Source organism: Zootoca vivipara, chromosome 4 (genome assembly GCF_965207765.1).
Source record: "Zootoca vivipara chromosome 4, rZooViv2.hap1.1, whole genome shotgun sequence".
NCBI classification, from domain to species: domain Eukaryota; kingdom Metazoa; phylum Chordata; class Lepidosauria; order Squamata; family Lacertidae; genus Zootoca; species Zootoca vivipara.
Genome location: NC_142587.1, coordinates 48,215,711 through 48,231,955, shown reverse-complemented (window position 1 = coordinate 48,231,955; position 16,245 = coordinate 48,215,711). Strand labels below are relative to the sequence as shown.

General features: G+C 42.2%; 1 protein-coding gene across 1 annotated transcript; it reads right to left on the bottom strand.

Annotated features, from left to right (window-relative positions):
• Positions 1-1,207: 1,207 nt before the first annotated feature.
• Positions 1,208-15,918, bottom strand: SIK1 (salt inducible kinase 1). The gene is made up of 14 exons (XM_035115164.3): positions 15,724-15,918; positions 14,721-14,951; positions 13,928-14,044; positions 11,678-11,741; positions 10,990-11,151; positions 10,490-10,614; positions 10,241-10,364; positions 9,394-9,617; positions 8,720-8,869; positions 8,042-8,164; positions 7,444-7,666; positions 5,757-6,032; positions 5,117-5,366; positions 1,208-4,162 (listed from the first exon to the last, which is right to left on the bottom strand). The coding sequence occupies exons 2-14, from the start codon at positions 14,871-14,873 to the stop codon at positions 3,757-3,759; spliced, it is 2,397 nt and encodes a 798-aa protein (XP_034971055.2). The 5' UTR covers positions 14,874-14,951; positions 15,724-15,918; the 3' UTR covers positions 1,208-3,756.
• Between the last annotated feature and the right edge of the window lie 327 nt (positions 15,919-16,245).

Below are 16,245 nucleotides of genomic sequence, written 5' to 3'. Positions count from 1 at the left end.
TACTTCTACATTTATTGGCTGTGGATTTCTTGTGTGTTAACAAGCTACTGATTTAATCACAAGTCATTTGGCGTTTATGTGTCCTTCCTATGGAATTTATTATATGACAGTTATTGCCCTATTTGGACTTTAGTACTAACAATAGTAAGGGACTCAGGTGGCGCTGTGGGTTAAACCACAGAGTCTAGGGCTTGCTGATCAGAAGGTCGGCGGTTTGAATCCCTGCAATGGGGTGAGCTCCTGTTGCTCGGTCCCAGCTCCTGCCCACCTACCGGTAGCAGTTCAAAAGCACATCAAAGTGCAAGTAGATAAATAGGGACCGCTCCGGCAGGAAGGTAAACAGCGTTTCCGTGTACTGCTCTGGTTCACCAGAAGCAGCTTAGTCATGCTGGCCACATGACCCGGAAGCTGTCTGCAGGCAAACGCCGGCTCCCTCGGCCTATAGAGCGAGATGAGCGCCGCAACCCCAGTCGGACATGACTGGACCTGATGGTCAGGGGCCCCTTTACCTTTTTATATACAATAGTAGGAGGAAGAGAGAGACTGATTACTATATTGATCCAGGGCATCACCTGGTGTGTTTTGTGAGTTTCACACACAGAGAGACTTTATATAATTTTCATCTCGACTCATTATGTTCCCGCAAATTTTTCCCCTAACCTTTTCGGTGCTCTTGGTAAAACTAGCTCCATGTACGGTCCTAGGAGAGCAGCAGTTGAGTATTTTTTATATCAAAAGTTGACAACCCTATGAAGACCCCCAAAATCCATAAAATGTTAAGCCATAATAAATTTGTTAGTGCCAGATGAATTTTAGTTGCTTGCGCTCAAGAGGATCAAACTGTACACAAAAAGAAATACCTTGTATATGACTATGTGGAGACTGGGGATAGGACCAGGAAACATGGTTCCGTTTCCTTTTCCATGTTTTCCGTATACCAGCCTTTACCAACGCCTTTCAGATGTTTTGGACTACAACTCCCATCAGCCCCAGCTAGCACAGCGTTTTGGAAGCTGTAGTCCAAAACCCTCTGGGGGACACCAGATCAGGAAACACAGTAGTATTTGTGTGGGGGTGGAAAACATCTTAGGAGCCCTTCTGTTTTCCATGGAAATAAAAGAATTTACAAAAAGATCTGCTGTAAGGGAAACCCAAATAGATGTATCTTTAAAATAAAATAAAAAAGGATTGCAAGGCAGATCGCTAATTATTTCAACAACTGTTTATTTAAATATTAAATAAAACACAACTAATCATTTTGGTGTACATCTCTTTAACATAAGAAACAAAATGATCTCGTCATGATAAAAAATAAAACTATACATCTTAATTAAACCAATCACATAGTGTATTTAAATAATCTATTGCATTGCAGTCTGCAAAACAGTACTGTCAAGAACACTACAAGGGGGGCGGGGAGGAGACACAAACCCTGAAATGTTGAAAATGACCTTTTTCTACTTCAGAATAGTTTCAAAGCATTTTCTATAGCAATTGGGGAGGGGGGGGCTCAAGAAGTAAAGTGCTTGTCATTGCTTGGAAAAAAAGTTGTTTTTTGTGGCCTCTTGATCTATGGTAGAAAATAAAGTAAAAAGACAGAAATGGGTGGGGTGGGGGATGCAGTTCATAAAATAACATGTTGCTACTGTTTTACGAAAATGAAGGCAATGTTGCTGCTTTGTGATGGATCTTGCTCCCACTCCTTGTAGACACTCCCACAAACCACACACCAAACCGCTTTGCAAGTTAGCATGAGTCTGGTATTTTCTCTGCCAAAAGGCACCAGTCAGAGAGAAGGTTGTAGAGAGTTATTTCCCTTCACCTTGGAGATTCCAGAACACATAGCAGCAGCAGAAGCAGCAAGCTGAAGACACGTCAATATAGATACTGTACACAGATAAAGAGGTTGAAAAGCCACAGATAGATCTATACAACTTTATCTCCCTCCCCACTGCCACCACAGACAGACAGTCTTTGGCTTATTTATTTAAAAAAATAGCTTTTTTTTTTTACATATATAACACTGCAGGTTGCAAGAAGCAGTAGTAACTTGAAGGCACCCCTGTGTTACATTTAGAGATGGGTCCTTAAAAGTGTTAGACAGAATGAAGCTGTTTTCAGACATCTGGATGGTAATTTTGGCCAAGCTTGCTCACCTGCTGACAATTGATCTCCCGTCCTCTTTTCCCCACCAACTATCTATTAGGTCAAAGGAGGACACGCTGTGTTCTCTCCGCTCCCTGTGACATCCATTGCCAGGCTTCCACTGGTATCAACAAAAGTCATTCCCTGGTCAGAGGAAGCATATGCTAGGGAACTCCAAAAAGCTTATTTCAAAAGCCAAGTAGTGTATATTGTCTTCCAAGTCCTATATGTGTGCCAACACGCGCACACACACAGAATATTAAAACCGCAAATAAAAATGCCTAAAATAAAAACAACAACCCTCTCGCCTATTAGTATACAAAACAACAAAACCCAGAAGTTGTGCTGTTCATCTCACTTACAACTAGTTTGTTCAAAAAACGACTGTTTATGAAGAGTATCAAATTGTGCTATCCTATTTTCCTTTTGACTGTCAGTATAATTGTCACAACCTTTTGAATATTGCACGTTTCCCCAACGAGACGGTTCAGTTGGACCCTGATAACGAAATGCATAAAAACCTCATTAGCAGCGGCATTAATTGTGTGCAGCACTGAGAGACATCCCATAGGCAACCTCAAAGCATTTGATAGTGCTTTTCAAGGGGTGGAAGAGGGAAGGGAGGTAAAAGAAGAATTTAAAAAGAAAGCCTTCCCACACCAGCACCTCTTAGCAATTCTGCTCCTATCACCTCTGCAGTATTCCATGGGCATCTCCTCATTGATGCACAGACATTTTCCTACTGTTGAACCTCACCACCACCAGAAGAGAGAAAGGCAGGGACACAATTTGTAGTCTGGTATCAGAACCGCCAGAGGACAAATTAATTGCTTCTAATGAATACAAACTACCCTTAGCTGCTACAAGTGAGAGACTAAGCAGAAAAGTTCACAGTTTCCTCTTAAGGTATAAACCTTTGAGTAAGGGAGAATAAAAAGTAAAGAGAGGTATTGGTTCCTTTAACATGAGTATAAAAACAAATAATGCGTAATAATTTTGTCATTATTCCCCTATCAACGATTAATGTGACACAAAGCATCTGTGTTTATGTTTGTGGGTGGTGGTTTTTTCTTGCTTGTCGTCTTTAAGAAAAGAGGTAATTATCGTCTTCACAAATCCATAAACAAATATTGTGAATAGGGTGGCTCTGGTCCCTTCTTTGAAAAGCCTTCCCCTGCTACACCACAACTATTGACAGCCATCAAAGTCTTGCATAACAGCAGAGCTGTATTGGCCTGACTTTAATACAGTACCAGAAAAGTGTTTACCTGTGAACTCCCCACCCCACCCCCACTTCCCTGTCATTCTTTTCTTCCAAAAACAAAAAAGGTGTTGTTTTTTTCTCCTTTCAGTTTCTGGTTATATTTGTTCAGTGCAAGTACAGTTGAAGCCAAAAGACGCAAGTATTGCTTTTTTCTTTTAGTCCGGGGCTTTACTAAGCCAAATGGCCTCTTCACATATTTCAAACAGGTTATTGCTTCTGAGTTTTTACTGTTGCAAAAAATAATAAAAACCACCCATCTGCAGATCGTGGCGAGAGCAGCACACTCTTCCAAAAGAGAGATGTGTGAACCACGAGAACGGGAGAGCAGAAAGGTGGGTGGGGGAACCTTATTTGACTAAGACGAACTTCCCCATCTGGGTGGATGTAAGGTCCTCCATTTCAAAGTCCCCGTGCTGCAAAGTAACTGCGTCATAGCTCGGAGATTGCACAGCAAAGCCATTCTGCTGAGAAAACATGGAGGCGATGGGGGAGACATTGCTACTGATGTGCAGGTGGGTGTCTAGGAGGTGAGCAGCTGAAGTTACTGGAGAAACACTGACTCCAAACAGGTGAGGCTGGAGAAACTGGGTGTTGCGGAAGGCAAACTCTAATGAGCTCTCACTCTGCAGTTCGGACAGGGGGAAGGAACTGGATGCTTTGCTTCCTGTAGTGTCAGGCATGAGGATGGTGTGCGACTGGGACACCTGAGAAGGTTGGTGACAGGCTGGCTGGTGATGTTGTAACTGGAGCATTCTGAATACAAGAAAGAAGAGAGTGAAGAAGTTATCAATTTTTAATATGCTTCCTTGGGGTTGTTCTCACATTACAGCCTCTGTTCCTCACACCTTCGCATTAGAAGCATTTGTCTTTGCAAGTCATGACAGCAGATTTGGTGGGAGGGGGGGAACACACACACACACACACACACACATTCTTCTGCATGACTAAACCATTGGTACGGAGTCTCCCTTGTGGGCTGCAGCCCTACACAGACATTCCATCTCTATGTGCGTGGTGGGAAATGGGGATCTTGCCAGCTTAGCCCATCCCATCCTCCGTGGTGTGCTTGCCTCACCCAAAATGCTGTTCGCAAGTTCAGCTATGTGTGTACAACCCAGCATGCACATATCCTACCCACACCACCCGGAGATGTGAAAATCAAGAGGCACAGTTCAGCGTGGACTGAGCTTGTGTGATACTAGGCTCTACGTAGCCCCTGTGCATAAGAGGATGACCTGCAGTAGGGCTGGTGTGATTTGCATCCCCATCATGCACACAGTTTGGCTGTCTGCACAGGACTCTGTGTGATGCAGAAGCAATGTAAGATGCTAAAAAGAATCCTTCCATGCCTGAAAATGCTAAGAATGAATCTTATGACAACAGCTGGAATTCCTCCCACCCCCAATAACAATAATAATAAACCCATTGAAGCCCTGGCTAACTTAAGGCCACTGATTTAAATGGGTCAACTCCAAGAATGACTTAGTCAAACACAACCCATTTATGTTTAAACCTGAGCACCCCATATCGCAAACTGATGCTTTAAGTGGAGGTAGTGATGTACGCATCAGATCACACACCCTGTCCCAAAAGTGATGTGGAAAATAAACAGCTCGTCTGTTTTCAATGTGAAGGCAAGGTCATGGTATACTAAGCTACTGTTGTTACAATAGCGAGTGTGTCTGATGCCAGGTGCTGCTCTCTCACCTCTGCTGCTGAAGCACTTCTTCAAGGAGGTTCCTGCTCTCTCTGCTGCTTACGCCACTGCCACCATTTCCCCCGCTGCTGTATACGCAGGCACTCTGCTGAGAATGCTGGAAAGGACTCGTGCCGTTCCGTGCTACCCGAGCAGATGAGGACTGGCACACCTGGCGAGCGAGCCCTTTGATTTTATTCAGTCCCAGAAAACCTTTGGCTCTAGCATTCTTCCGTAGCTGCTGTCTAAATGCCTTCAAGCCTATAAAGCAAAGAAGAAGGAGGAGAGTTATAATGTTGACATTGTCTTTGGACACACACATTACTTGCACGTACTACAGACCTGCTGGAGCTCATTTCCCCACCAATCAGGAACCTCGTACAAGAGCCACAGAAGACCAATAGAACGCAATTTTATCTGCCAAGCATCTCCTCTTTTCCCAACTTGCATATCTTATAAACTGCATTGTTGCTTTTTCCAGGTTATTTCATGGGATGGGCAAATAAAATGTGTGCAGATGGTCTGTGCTAATCTTATGATCAAAGCAGGAGTTTGGCATATTGATTACAGAACTACAAAAAGTGAATACTTGATGTATCTACTGTGTGTGTTTATGGACTGGTATTGCTTATATAGCAAGGAAATAATTACCTTGAGTTAGTGAGGTATCAGATGCCCTCCTTCCTTCCTGGAAGCTGACCGGCAACAGAGAAGCACCACCCAGACAGCCCTGAGCCTGCAATACTGGTGTGTCCGAATGGGAAGTCGGAAACGATGACGTAACTCTGGCTGTCGCTGGGTGACCAAGCATCATCTGATCTTCCAAACAGTTGCTCAGAGCCACAGAGCCATCATTTGCTGATGAAGTGAGGCAGCTGTCAGAACTGGTTCCTTCCGTAGGGCTTGCGGAAGAGGAAATGACTATGCCTACAAAAAGAAGTAGATGGGTTGGAAGAGAACTTCTGCAAAATGGATACAGGAAGTTAAAGAAGAGTGTTGGAAATAAGATTAATCTCCCCACCCAAAGAAAATCAACCATTAACTGAAGCCTCAAACCACAATGCAAACAAGTATAAAACTCACGAGGCTTTGTACATGGCAGGCATGCCATCCCAGTTATAGCAGCAATGTAGTCTTATAGGATGACTTTATTGCTAAAGCAAGTAATAATAAAATAGGGGATCCTTGCTATATCAAGTGCTGCTGCAATAATTATCTTGGTTTTAGGGCTTACATGACCTTTTCCAGGGGACAGGATGAAGGTAAGGGAATAGTGTTGACACTATTGTGGGTTAGTGTGGTGTGTGTTTAGTAATGGTAACACACAAATCATGGCAGGTTCTGTAGCTTACCAGGAGGGAGAAGGCGGCTGATGTGCTGGGGAGATCAGCCCACCAGTGTGCTTGCACTGCACTGGCTTCCCTGCCATCTCTTCCCTCTCCTTCCTGGTAAGCAACATCAACCCACCTGCCAAGAAGCTAGCATAGCTGGCTAGAACTCCGTGTCAGAGGCAAAATAGCCTGCTTCCAAATAATGCCATGGAATGCAGCAAGAGATGCAAACTGTTCACTAAGCTTCAAAAGCACACCCCATACCCATTGAAAATAGGTACAAAGAGTGAAAACACACAATATCCAAAGAAACTAGGGTGGGGAGGGAATGAGAACAGGAAAGAATAAAAAAGTAATGTTCAGACTTGCACTTTTAAATTAAATGGTTACATGAAGTGCTCTATCATTTTGGGGAGCAACAGAGAACAAAGAGAGGGAATTAAAAGGTTTTAAGAGGGCATGGCTAGGGAAAGAGCCTGTTTTGCTTGTCTCAGGAAAAATAATAGGGTTTCAAGCACGAGTCTCTCCCAGCTCTACCTGCAGACTTCCAGGATTGAACCTGGGACCTTCTGAATGCAAGCGGATGCTCTGCTGCTGAGCTATTGTATATTCTCAATGGTGCTCATACCACCATCTTCCAACTATGGGAATCCCAACTATGGGGTTTTGACAAAACGTTGACAAACACTGCAGCTACAATGCTTAAAAAAGGAAATTCCCTCTACAAAGATGATCATGCTTGGGTAAATGTCATTCAGATTTCCAATAACCATTACATGTTTATTGTGAACTAGAAGGAAAAGCCCCATTCTGGAATAGGCCTGTGAGAGTTACTTGGCTGTTTGGCTCCAAAGCCAAATGTTTTAAATAGCCTACAGTAAATAAATGCAATAAACAGAGGCACAAAAAAACTGGTGTCTGTCAACATGTTGTTTAAAGCACAAAAAGGAAACAGTCTTCTACCCTCTATGTATATCCTGTGGTCTGCCCTTCTTGCAAACACTTACATGGTGGAGAACACTGATAGAAATGAGTTGTCACTTCAGCCAGCGTGTGCCTTCGGCTTGTGTTGATGGGGAGGCGAATGGGGTTGAAGGCTTTAATTTCCTCCTCCAGCTCTTTGTCCTGCCTGACTTCCTCACTGATGGTGGTTTCCAGGAGGCTGTTTGGAGAGATTGAGCGATTCCGAAAAAGACTGTTGAAGTTCGGGTCCACAGGAAAGAACATAGGCTGAAAGGTCAAAAAATACAGGAAGTGATAGAGTGCCCTTGTTTGGTTCTTCCCCACATTTCTCTCCCCAACAATCCCTTCATTATCACAGCTGCTTGGGTGCCCTATGTATTATGTCTCTATGATATCCTTCAAGGGATTTTTTATTCAGTTTTATGAATTTACATGGGAGTGCAAAACAAATAAAAAGATGGATGGGGTGGAAAATTAAATGCATCCTGGACCTTTTTGCCCCCAGGTCTCTTTCTCTCTCTCTCTCTCTCTCTCTCTCTCTCTCTCACACACACACACACACACACACACACAACACACACTCACACAGGCATGCACACTTCCTTCAATCAAACACGAAGTGAGGATGCTAGCAGCACCAACCTGTAATGGGTTGTTTATGTCACAATCCATTTCTGCCTGCAAGGGCGACTGAATCAGATTCTGGGGCTGCTGGTAGAACAGAGATGATCTCAAGGTCTCGCTGGCAAGGCTGTCCTGAGGCAACTGAAGCCAAAGGAGGATTGAGAGAACAGTCATTACCAACCACTCTTGTAACTAGAACAAATACATTCAGTTTGAAATGCTGCACGGGTATGGATCAATATGAAAGGATGAATTAATTTGCTCTTCAATAAATACATATCCATACAGAGTTCCAAGTAATACAGAGGTTAGGACATTGCACAGGATGCAGCTCCCGTCTGCTTAATGCTTCACAGACGGAGATTTCCTGCAGCCTATAGTTTCGACACTTGTATAATTCATTCTACATCCTCCTGAGTGCTTGCAGAATTTTGGTTTTAAACCTGAAGCAAGCCACGTTTCCTGTCAACACTGAGGCCGGGTGCAAGAGACCTCCCCCCCCCCCCCGCTTCCTATCCCCTGCTGAAAAATGTCCTTTGATCTCAGGCATAAAAAGAAACATGAGGAAAATGCCACTCTTGGTCACACAAAATGTAAGCTACTGCCCCAGAAGCAGAATACACAGCAGAATATATACGTCTTAAAAGGACAGCGAGGAGCTGGTGTGACCTTATGAAGGACAGCGCATCATCTTACCTCAATGTTGCTGAAGTCTGAGCTCCTTGGCCTTTGCTGACGGCTGCTTACTGGGCGATTTGACAACTGATTGCTTCGGTACTCCTTGAGACGCTCCAGGAGAAGGTAATAAATTGCAGCGAAGTGATTGTAGCTGCTGTTTTGTAGAGACTAGAGACAGGAGAGAGAAAGGCAGCTGTTAATATATTGCTTGGTTCAAAAGGGGAGTGCCACCTCTTCACTAAAGGTCAGAAGGTCAAGATGCATTTACTTGGAAGAATGAGCCCCCGAAATCAAAAGGGATTCTACCAAATAATACATTTAAAATAGAGGGATTGGGATGTGTGCAGTATTAGAAGCAACACAAGCCCATTCTCAGCAGGCAAAAAACCTTGGTCATGTGTGCTTTCAGGTTAGTCTCAAATGTCTCAGGTATGTCTCCAGCCTAATAATTCAGTCTCGTGCCTATAGTGCCATATTTGAGAAGCACCCTGCCTGGTTTCCAGATAACACAGAAGAAATTCTACCAAGCAACACACCACCTTTTAGCACGACAACAACATGGGGAACCATTTTCAAAATTGGAAATCTAAATGGGAAGCATATTACCCTTTCCTATAGAGCACATTGGCTATTCCAATATTTTATAAGGGACAAGGGCTTCTCAGGTGCCAAACATGTAGCTAAGGGCTCACCTCAACTGTTCTCTGCCTATCAATCCCAAGGGTATGCATGATCCCAAGGACTTGTTCGTTGTAGTCACCCAGGTTAGAGTTGTAGTTATGCATGGAGAATGACAAAGTCTGCTGCTGCTGAAGCGAAGGGTCTGCTTGCATCCACTTGTGCTGCTTTATTTGGGCAATTGTGATTCGTTTTGTGGGATCTACAACCAGCATTCGTCGAATCAGCGTTTCACAGTCTGTTGAAAGACAAGACACAAAACCGAAACATGAAGATAGATATTATGAGGCAAGACACATCACTGAAAGCTAAACTAGTGGCCACTACTTTTTATCCTTACACATAAAAGAGCACCAAACAACCTTAGGTAAATCTACCTTCATGGCTATTTTGCAATTGTATCACATACTGCTCAAAAGAGTTTAAGATGTTTTTAAGTCTACATGCTGAAAACAATGATAAATTAACTTGTTCTTTTTCCCACAGCATGAGCAAGATGTAAGTTATTGGGGGACTGTAGCAAACTGTCAATATTTCAGTCTTTGACAGAATGTCCTAGTTTTAATGACTGAATGAATTTAGAATAATTTTTAATATGCCCCTTTTCATTAAATAAAATATAAGCCACTACAGCCAGTCATCCTCTTCTACACAGATATGCCTTTGTATATGTCAAAGAAAATCTACATGGGAAACTATCAACATAGATCTAAAGGGTTCTTCTAAACACCAAAAACAGGATTACGCAAGACATAAGTTTTCATCTGGAAAATATGGTTCAAAACCTAAAAATCTAACAAATAACTAGAAAACAGGAAAGGAATTGTGGATTTCTAATGCCAGAAAGATTGGTAAACACACCTTGTGACATGAAGTAGGGAATGCGGAATCGTCCTTCAAGCACCCTTTGTCTTAAAGACGGCAGATTGGGTCCATCAAATGGCAGAGAACCACAGACAAGGACATACAGCACCACGCCAAGGCTCTGCCAAGAAATAAAAACAGTGCAATACATGAATGCCTGAAATGCAGTCAGTGAAGTTTGTCAAGCATCACCACCTTGGAAAATTAATACACAACCAGAAATCTAATACAGAATGCAATACCTACCCATATATCAAGATGCGGACCTTCATATTCCTTTCCTTCAAAGACTTCAGGGGCTGCATAAGGTGGGCTCCCACACCACGTAGAGAGAGGCTCTCCAGATTTGTAGAAGTTTCCAAACCCAAAGTCTGTAGAGGAAGATGAATTAAATACTGCTTTATATTTTTAAAGATACACTTGTAATTAAAGCAAGCAGGGGCACTGCAAGGGACCTCTGTGTACTTGTTTTGTTTTTATATTTCAAGATTGGATTTTATTATTTTATTCATTGTGAGCTGTTCAGAGAAAGTATGTCAGTGAGCAGCTTATATAAATCCAGTAAATAAATAAATTGCACCTATGCTTCTTTGCTAAGTATTATATATAATCCATTCAGCAAGTTCATAAACATAGAATTTCAAAGGTGCTGTCTATTGTGGCATCACACAAAGAAGTTGTTCAAAGAAGGATTTCATGAAGCCCTACTAAGTTTTTAGTGACATCATCTGTGCAACCACTCTCACCTGCAAGCTTGATGTTCATGTTAGCGTCTAACAACAGGTTCTCCGTTTTGAGGTCTCTGTGCACTATATGATGACTGTGGCAATATTCTACAGCTGAAAGGATCTGCCAGAACTTCTTCCGTGCTTCACTCTCACTCAGGTGACCATGGGAAGTCAAGTGATCTGCCAAAGACAATGACAAAAGGGTCAAATACTAAATGCCACGGACAAACTTCTCCTTTGATCCCCAACTAGACTTTCCTCCTTCGGTGTTGTGACCTTTACTTTGGATATCTAAGCATTAGGATCAAAATCCTCAGCTTCTGTACCCTCATAAAACAACACGCCTACAAATAAATTCCCATTATTTGGACTTCAGCTAATTAAGGAATTAATTTATATCTGGCTTTTCAGCCTAGACCAGACAAATACTTGTCTGTTCAAAGCACTGTTATCTGAAGTAGAGTGTAACCCATATAATTCTATCATAGCTGCCAAGTTATCCCCTTTTTTTAAGGGATTTTCCCTTATGCTGAATAGGCTTCCTCGCAAGAAAAGGGAAAACTTGGCAGCTATGAATTCTATGCCTGTAGAAGTCTACAGATAAACAAAGCCCACATTTATTCGAATGCTAAGATGCATGCTCCTCACCCAACATTCAAATTACTAAGGAAGTGTCTACTGCTATGCTTTGATGATAAGAACTTACCGAACATTTCTCCATTTTTGGCAAATTCAGTTACAATGTAAAGCATATCTTTTGTCTCCATAACCTAATAAGGGTATAGAGGGAGAGGAGAAAGAAAGGGGGAGGGGAAACCCAGAATGTATTAAAGATACAGGCCTTTGAAATATTTAATATACTTTTGAATATCATATCAAATGCATTTGCTCCATAGAAAAGAGCTAAACGAAAAGACCAGGCTTCCCTGCATGAACCTAATATTGTTTCTATACGGAGATACTTTAATAGCATCCACCTCTTCCTTCAATGTCCATAATTTATTATATTAACGTGTATTAACTACACAGGCGTATCATGTTATTTAAGGACAGTTAACAGGACTCATGATCTCACTGTTAGGAAGCAGGTGACCGACACATTCAGAAGGTGGAACAAAAAGCAAACAAGAACTATCCAAGCGCCCCATTCACACTTGGTATTGTGTGGGTTTATTCACTCAGTTAAGTTACTAGACATGCCTGTCTGTCCATAACAGCTTCCTCTGTGTGCTCAGCTATTTCTCAACGTCCATCAACACTCAAGTGTGAATGGCAATTTCAGTATCAATTTACTTCTAAAAGGCATTACCGCCTGCAAAATAACTTTAAAATGACCCTAAGCATTTTTTAAAACATGGTTCAAATTCTTTCAAAAAAATAAATTTCACATGTTGCTCCCTGAGACTGCCTCTTCTGCTTTGCAGCATCAAATGATAAATATAAAACATCCGTCAAAGACAGCTCTCCCAAACAGAACTGTACTTTCTGGTTCAGTAAATTCTGGCTTACAAAAAAAGATTAAGAACCACAAAGCAGCATCAGTGTCTTTTCAGAAAATATAATTTTTAAGATTCTGCAAGGAGGTTTGAATATCAAAGGCAGAGAAAGGCACTCTCATCCCACATATAAACATAATGAGAAATATAAATTTTAAATATATATATATATATGTAGAAAGAAGTGACAGGAAGAGTAAGACATTTTAAATGTTCTGGGAAAGAGGCCAATTGGATTAAAATTAGACAGTTCTGTTGAAACTAAGTCAACACTATCCTTCCACCCCCAAACTGGCATTTCACCTAATTCCTGCAGCTCAGACTCCTCCACCAAAGGGGAGCATCAAAAAATGAACACAGAAAAGACGTGTAGGTAGGAATACTGTCCTCTCCTCCTCACAAAAACAGCTTCTAAAAACACTTTTCTGGTTCAGCTGAGTAGCCTAATTCAGCAATGAGAGGATTTAAACAATATTCAATGCCTGAAATATTATTTTGACCTGGACTATTTTATAGAAAGGAAATAAAAATATCTGTCGGGTAGGTAGAGTGATGACAAACAGACCTAAATATGTGTTACAGCAGTTAATATAGCAGCCACATAAGTGTACTTTAAAAATAATGCCTCTACCAAAACAAGTTTCTCACTGGCTCTGCTTTTCATATTTGCGAAGCTTATCCTTGCTCATCTTCCCAAAGATAAGATGTATTTTCTAGGCATCTTATATTATGGCAATTGTTACTGTACACTGAACTTAAGAGCAGCTATATTCTTAAGCCACATGCTTAACATTTTCTTCTTCCTTAGACAAAAAGTCACTCATCACCTTCCTCTTAAATCCATATGGTGCTCTTTAAGATGATTAAGAGGAACTTCCACCAAACACTAATTAGATAAGATATTTAGCATTTGTAAATTCAACTCTGCTCACCAGATGCAGAGAACATCAGTTTGTTCTTTTTTTAAGGAATGCTTGTGCTGAAAATACAACTGAGCTAGAACAAATTGCATAGTATTTCACTGTGGCTTTTGAGTTCCTAAAACCAAGATTTTAAGAAAACTTCCAAGTGGCAGCCTGACCCTAAACACATTTACTCAGACGAAGCCCAATTTCAACTGGTAATTCAAATAATCAGCATTGTAAGTAGAAGCTTGATTATGGTTTTGAAAATTCTATAAACAGAGAAGTATTTTCATCATGTAAAAGCACACCTAGCACATTGAATGTTTTTCAGTCACATTTGAACAATTTATAACTGTTTGAATTGATTTTGAAAACAAAATAACAACCTTGCTAAATATTTAGATACGAAATACTTTGTCACTTTGTTCCAGCATTGTTTAGAAAGGTAATGTTAATTCATTTCCTGTTGGAAGCATGTGCATTTTAAGATCATTAGCAGCCAAAGCCATAAGGATAAGTCTAATAGCCAGGTAGTGAACAGAACTTATCTCTTACCTGATACAGCTTGATAATGTGGGGGTGGTTCAAAAGCTTCATAATCTGAACCTCTCGATAGATTTTCTCCAAATTGCTTGAATCCAACCGTGTTTTGTCGATAATTTTTATTGCAACCTATAGTTTAAAAAAAAAACCCAGAATACTTGTAAAATATGGTTTTATACACAACATACAAGTACAAATAAAAAATGTTTTGAAAAACGAATATTTGAGAAAGTTAGGGAAAAACAATCAACAAATTTTCTGTGTTTTATAATACTGTATATTGTCTAGTCCAGATTCAAGAAAATAGATCATAGGCTGACTTAGAAATTCAGCATATATAATTAAACTATATGTGTGTGTATATATATATATATATATATATATATATATATATATATGTCGAAGCTTTCAGTGTTTTGATCCAAATCACATATCCCACCTAAGTTCTAGAAAGGTAATGTAAGCTGGAGTTGCATTACACAGCTTATTTCAAAAACTGACAACTACCTAGGAATATCAAATAAGACACCATGTCTTTGGTTTGTTTTAATTATATCAACAAAAATAGTGAAGAGAGCACTAATCACCAATATTTCCAAATTCCGTTTGAAGTGATTTCAATGTGCAAATTGAACTGCTGCTATTTTAACTACATTCTATTATACAGTCTACTCCAGGGAATTTCTCTTAATGTACTTAGTTTAGTCCTTATCTGTGGAAACAGAAAGCCCCACAGAGGAATACTACCAGCTCTTTACAGTTGATTTTCTATACAGATCAAGGCAGCAAACATCAACACACCCACCTGCGTTTTGGTTACTCTGTGTCTGGCCAGTTTTACTACAGCAAAATTGCCTTTCCCCAAGGTCCTCTCAATATCATAGAATCCGACCCGAAGAGGCCTTTGCTGGCTGTGGCTTGAGGTGGGGACAGTTGTATAATCTGACATGATCACCATGGTTTGATTTTGGTGGGTGACAAGTGCTATTTAGAAATTTCTACATAAGCCTTCCTCTTCAGAGACTGGAATCTGCACCTGCAAGAAGACAAATAAAGTTCCGGTGAATTTCCCCCCAATTCCATCTGCCCCACTGAGGCTCTACCAAATTGCCTCAAACTTCAGAAGTTACGGTAGTCCTGAGGACTTTTCAACTTGGAGAAAGCGCAACTGACTCTTTCAAAGCTTGCCTAAGATGACTACACAATAAAGGCAATCAAAGGTACTTTTGCAGCTTCAAAAATCAGCAATAAGTAGCAGAAAAGTGCTGGGCAAGTTCTGTCTAGGATGAGGGAAGAAACCCGTTCCAGGATCATCTGAAAAACTAAATTCTGCGCCCGATCCATTCAAGTTCCACTAACAATGAATGGGACGGGAATTGGGGGGCGTTAAGAGGAGCGCCGTGCAAATCCCCTGCGGCTTGGCGAGTCTTGCAGCTTGGGAACCTCGCATGGACTATTCACTATATATATATATATATATATATATATATATATATATATATATATATATATATATATATATATATATATATATGAAGATAGAGAAACGCTCCACTAAAAAGCTACCTAGGGGTTGCAACAAGGGCTTCCCTCAAAGCAGCCGCCGTCCCGGGAGGCAGAGAGAGAGAAAAGGCTACCCAGACTGTGGGGAGTCCAGGAATGCCCCCGAGGACGGAGCATGAACGAAACCACGAGGCGGAGGCGCCGCTGGAAATTCCCCTCGGAAAACTTGCCCCGCCGCGCGCGCCCCGAGTCAGTGCAGCGCCGGCTGCGAGCGTCTTCCCGCGCGCCTCGCTCTCCGACTCTACCTTGCGCTAGGCGGGCTGGCTGGCTGGCGGGCTGGCTGCTGCTGCTGCTGCTGCTACTGCCGCCGCCGCCGCTGCCGCCGCCTCCTGCTCCGCGCCCGCCTGCCTGCCTGCCAGGCTCCCAGGCTGCTGCTGCTGCTGCTGCTAGTGGCGCCGCCGCCGCCGCTGCTCTCCTTGCTGCCCTCGCGCTCTGTGTGTGCCGGGGCCAGAGGAGCACGCGGGAAGCCCTCCCTCCGCCCCCTCCGAAAACCGAGACAGGCCCATTGACGTCACTTTGACGCCAGAGCGACGCGCGACCAAGCGCGAGCCTGAATGAGAAGGGAGAGAGAGACATCCAGCCGTTGCCAAGAGACGGGCGGCTCTGACGTACGCCCAGATGGGCCCGTCGCCCTGGAGATCGGGAAGGTGGGGTGACGTTAGCGCCGAGGGAAAGGGAGAGGGAAGGAGCGAGGGAGGAGGAACGGCCCTCCCCGTTCGAACCACACCACGTGACCGTTTGTTATCATTGCAGGGGTCGCCCCCTGT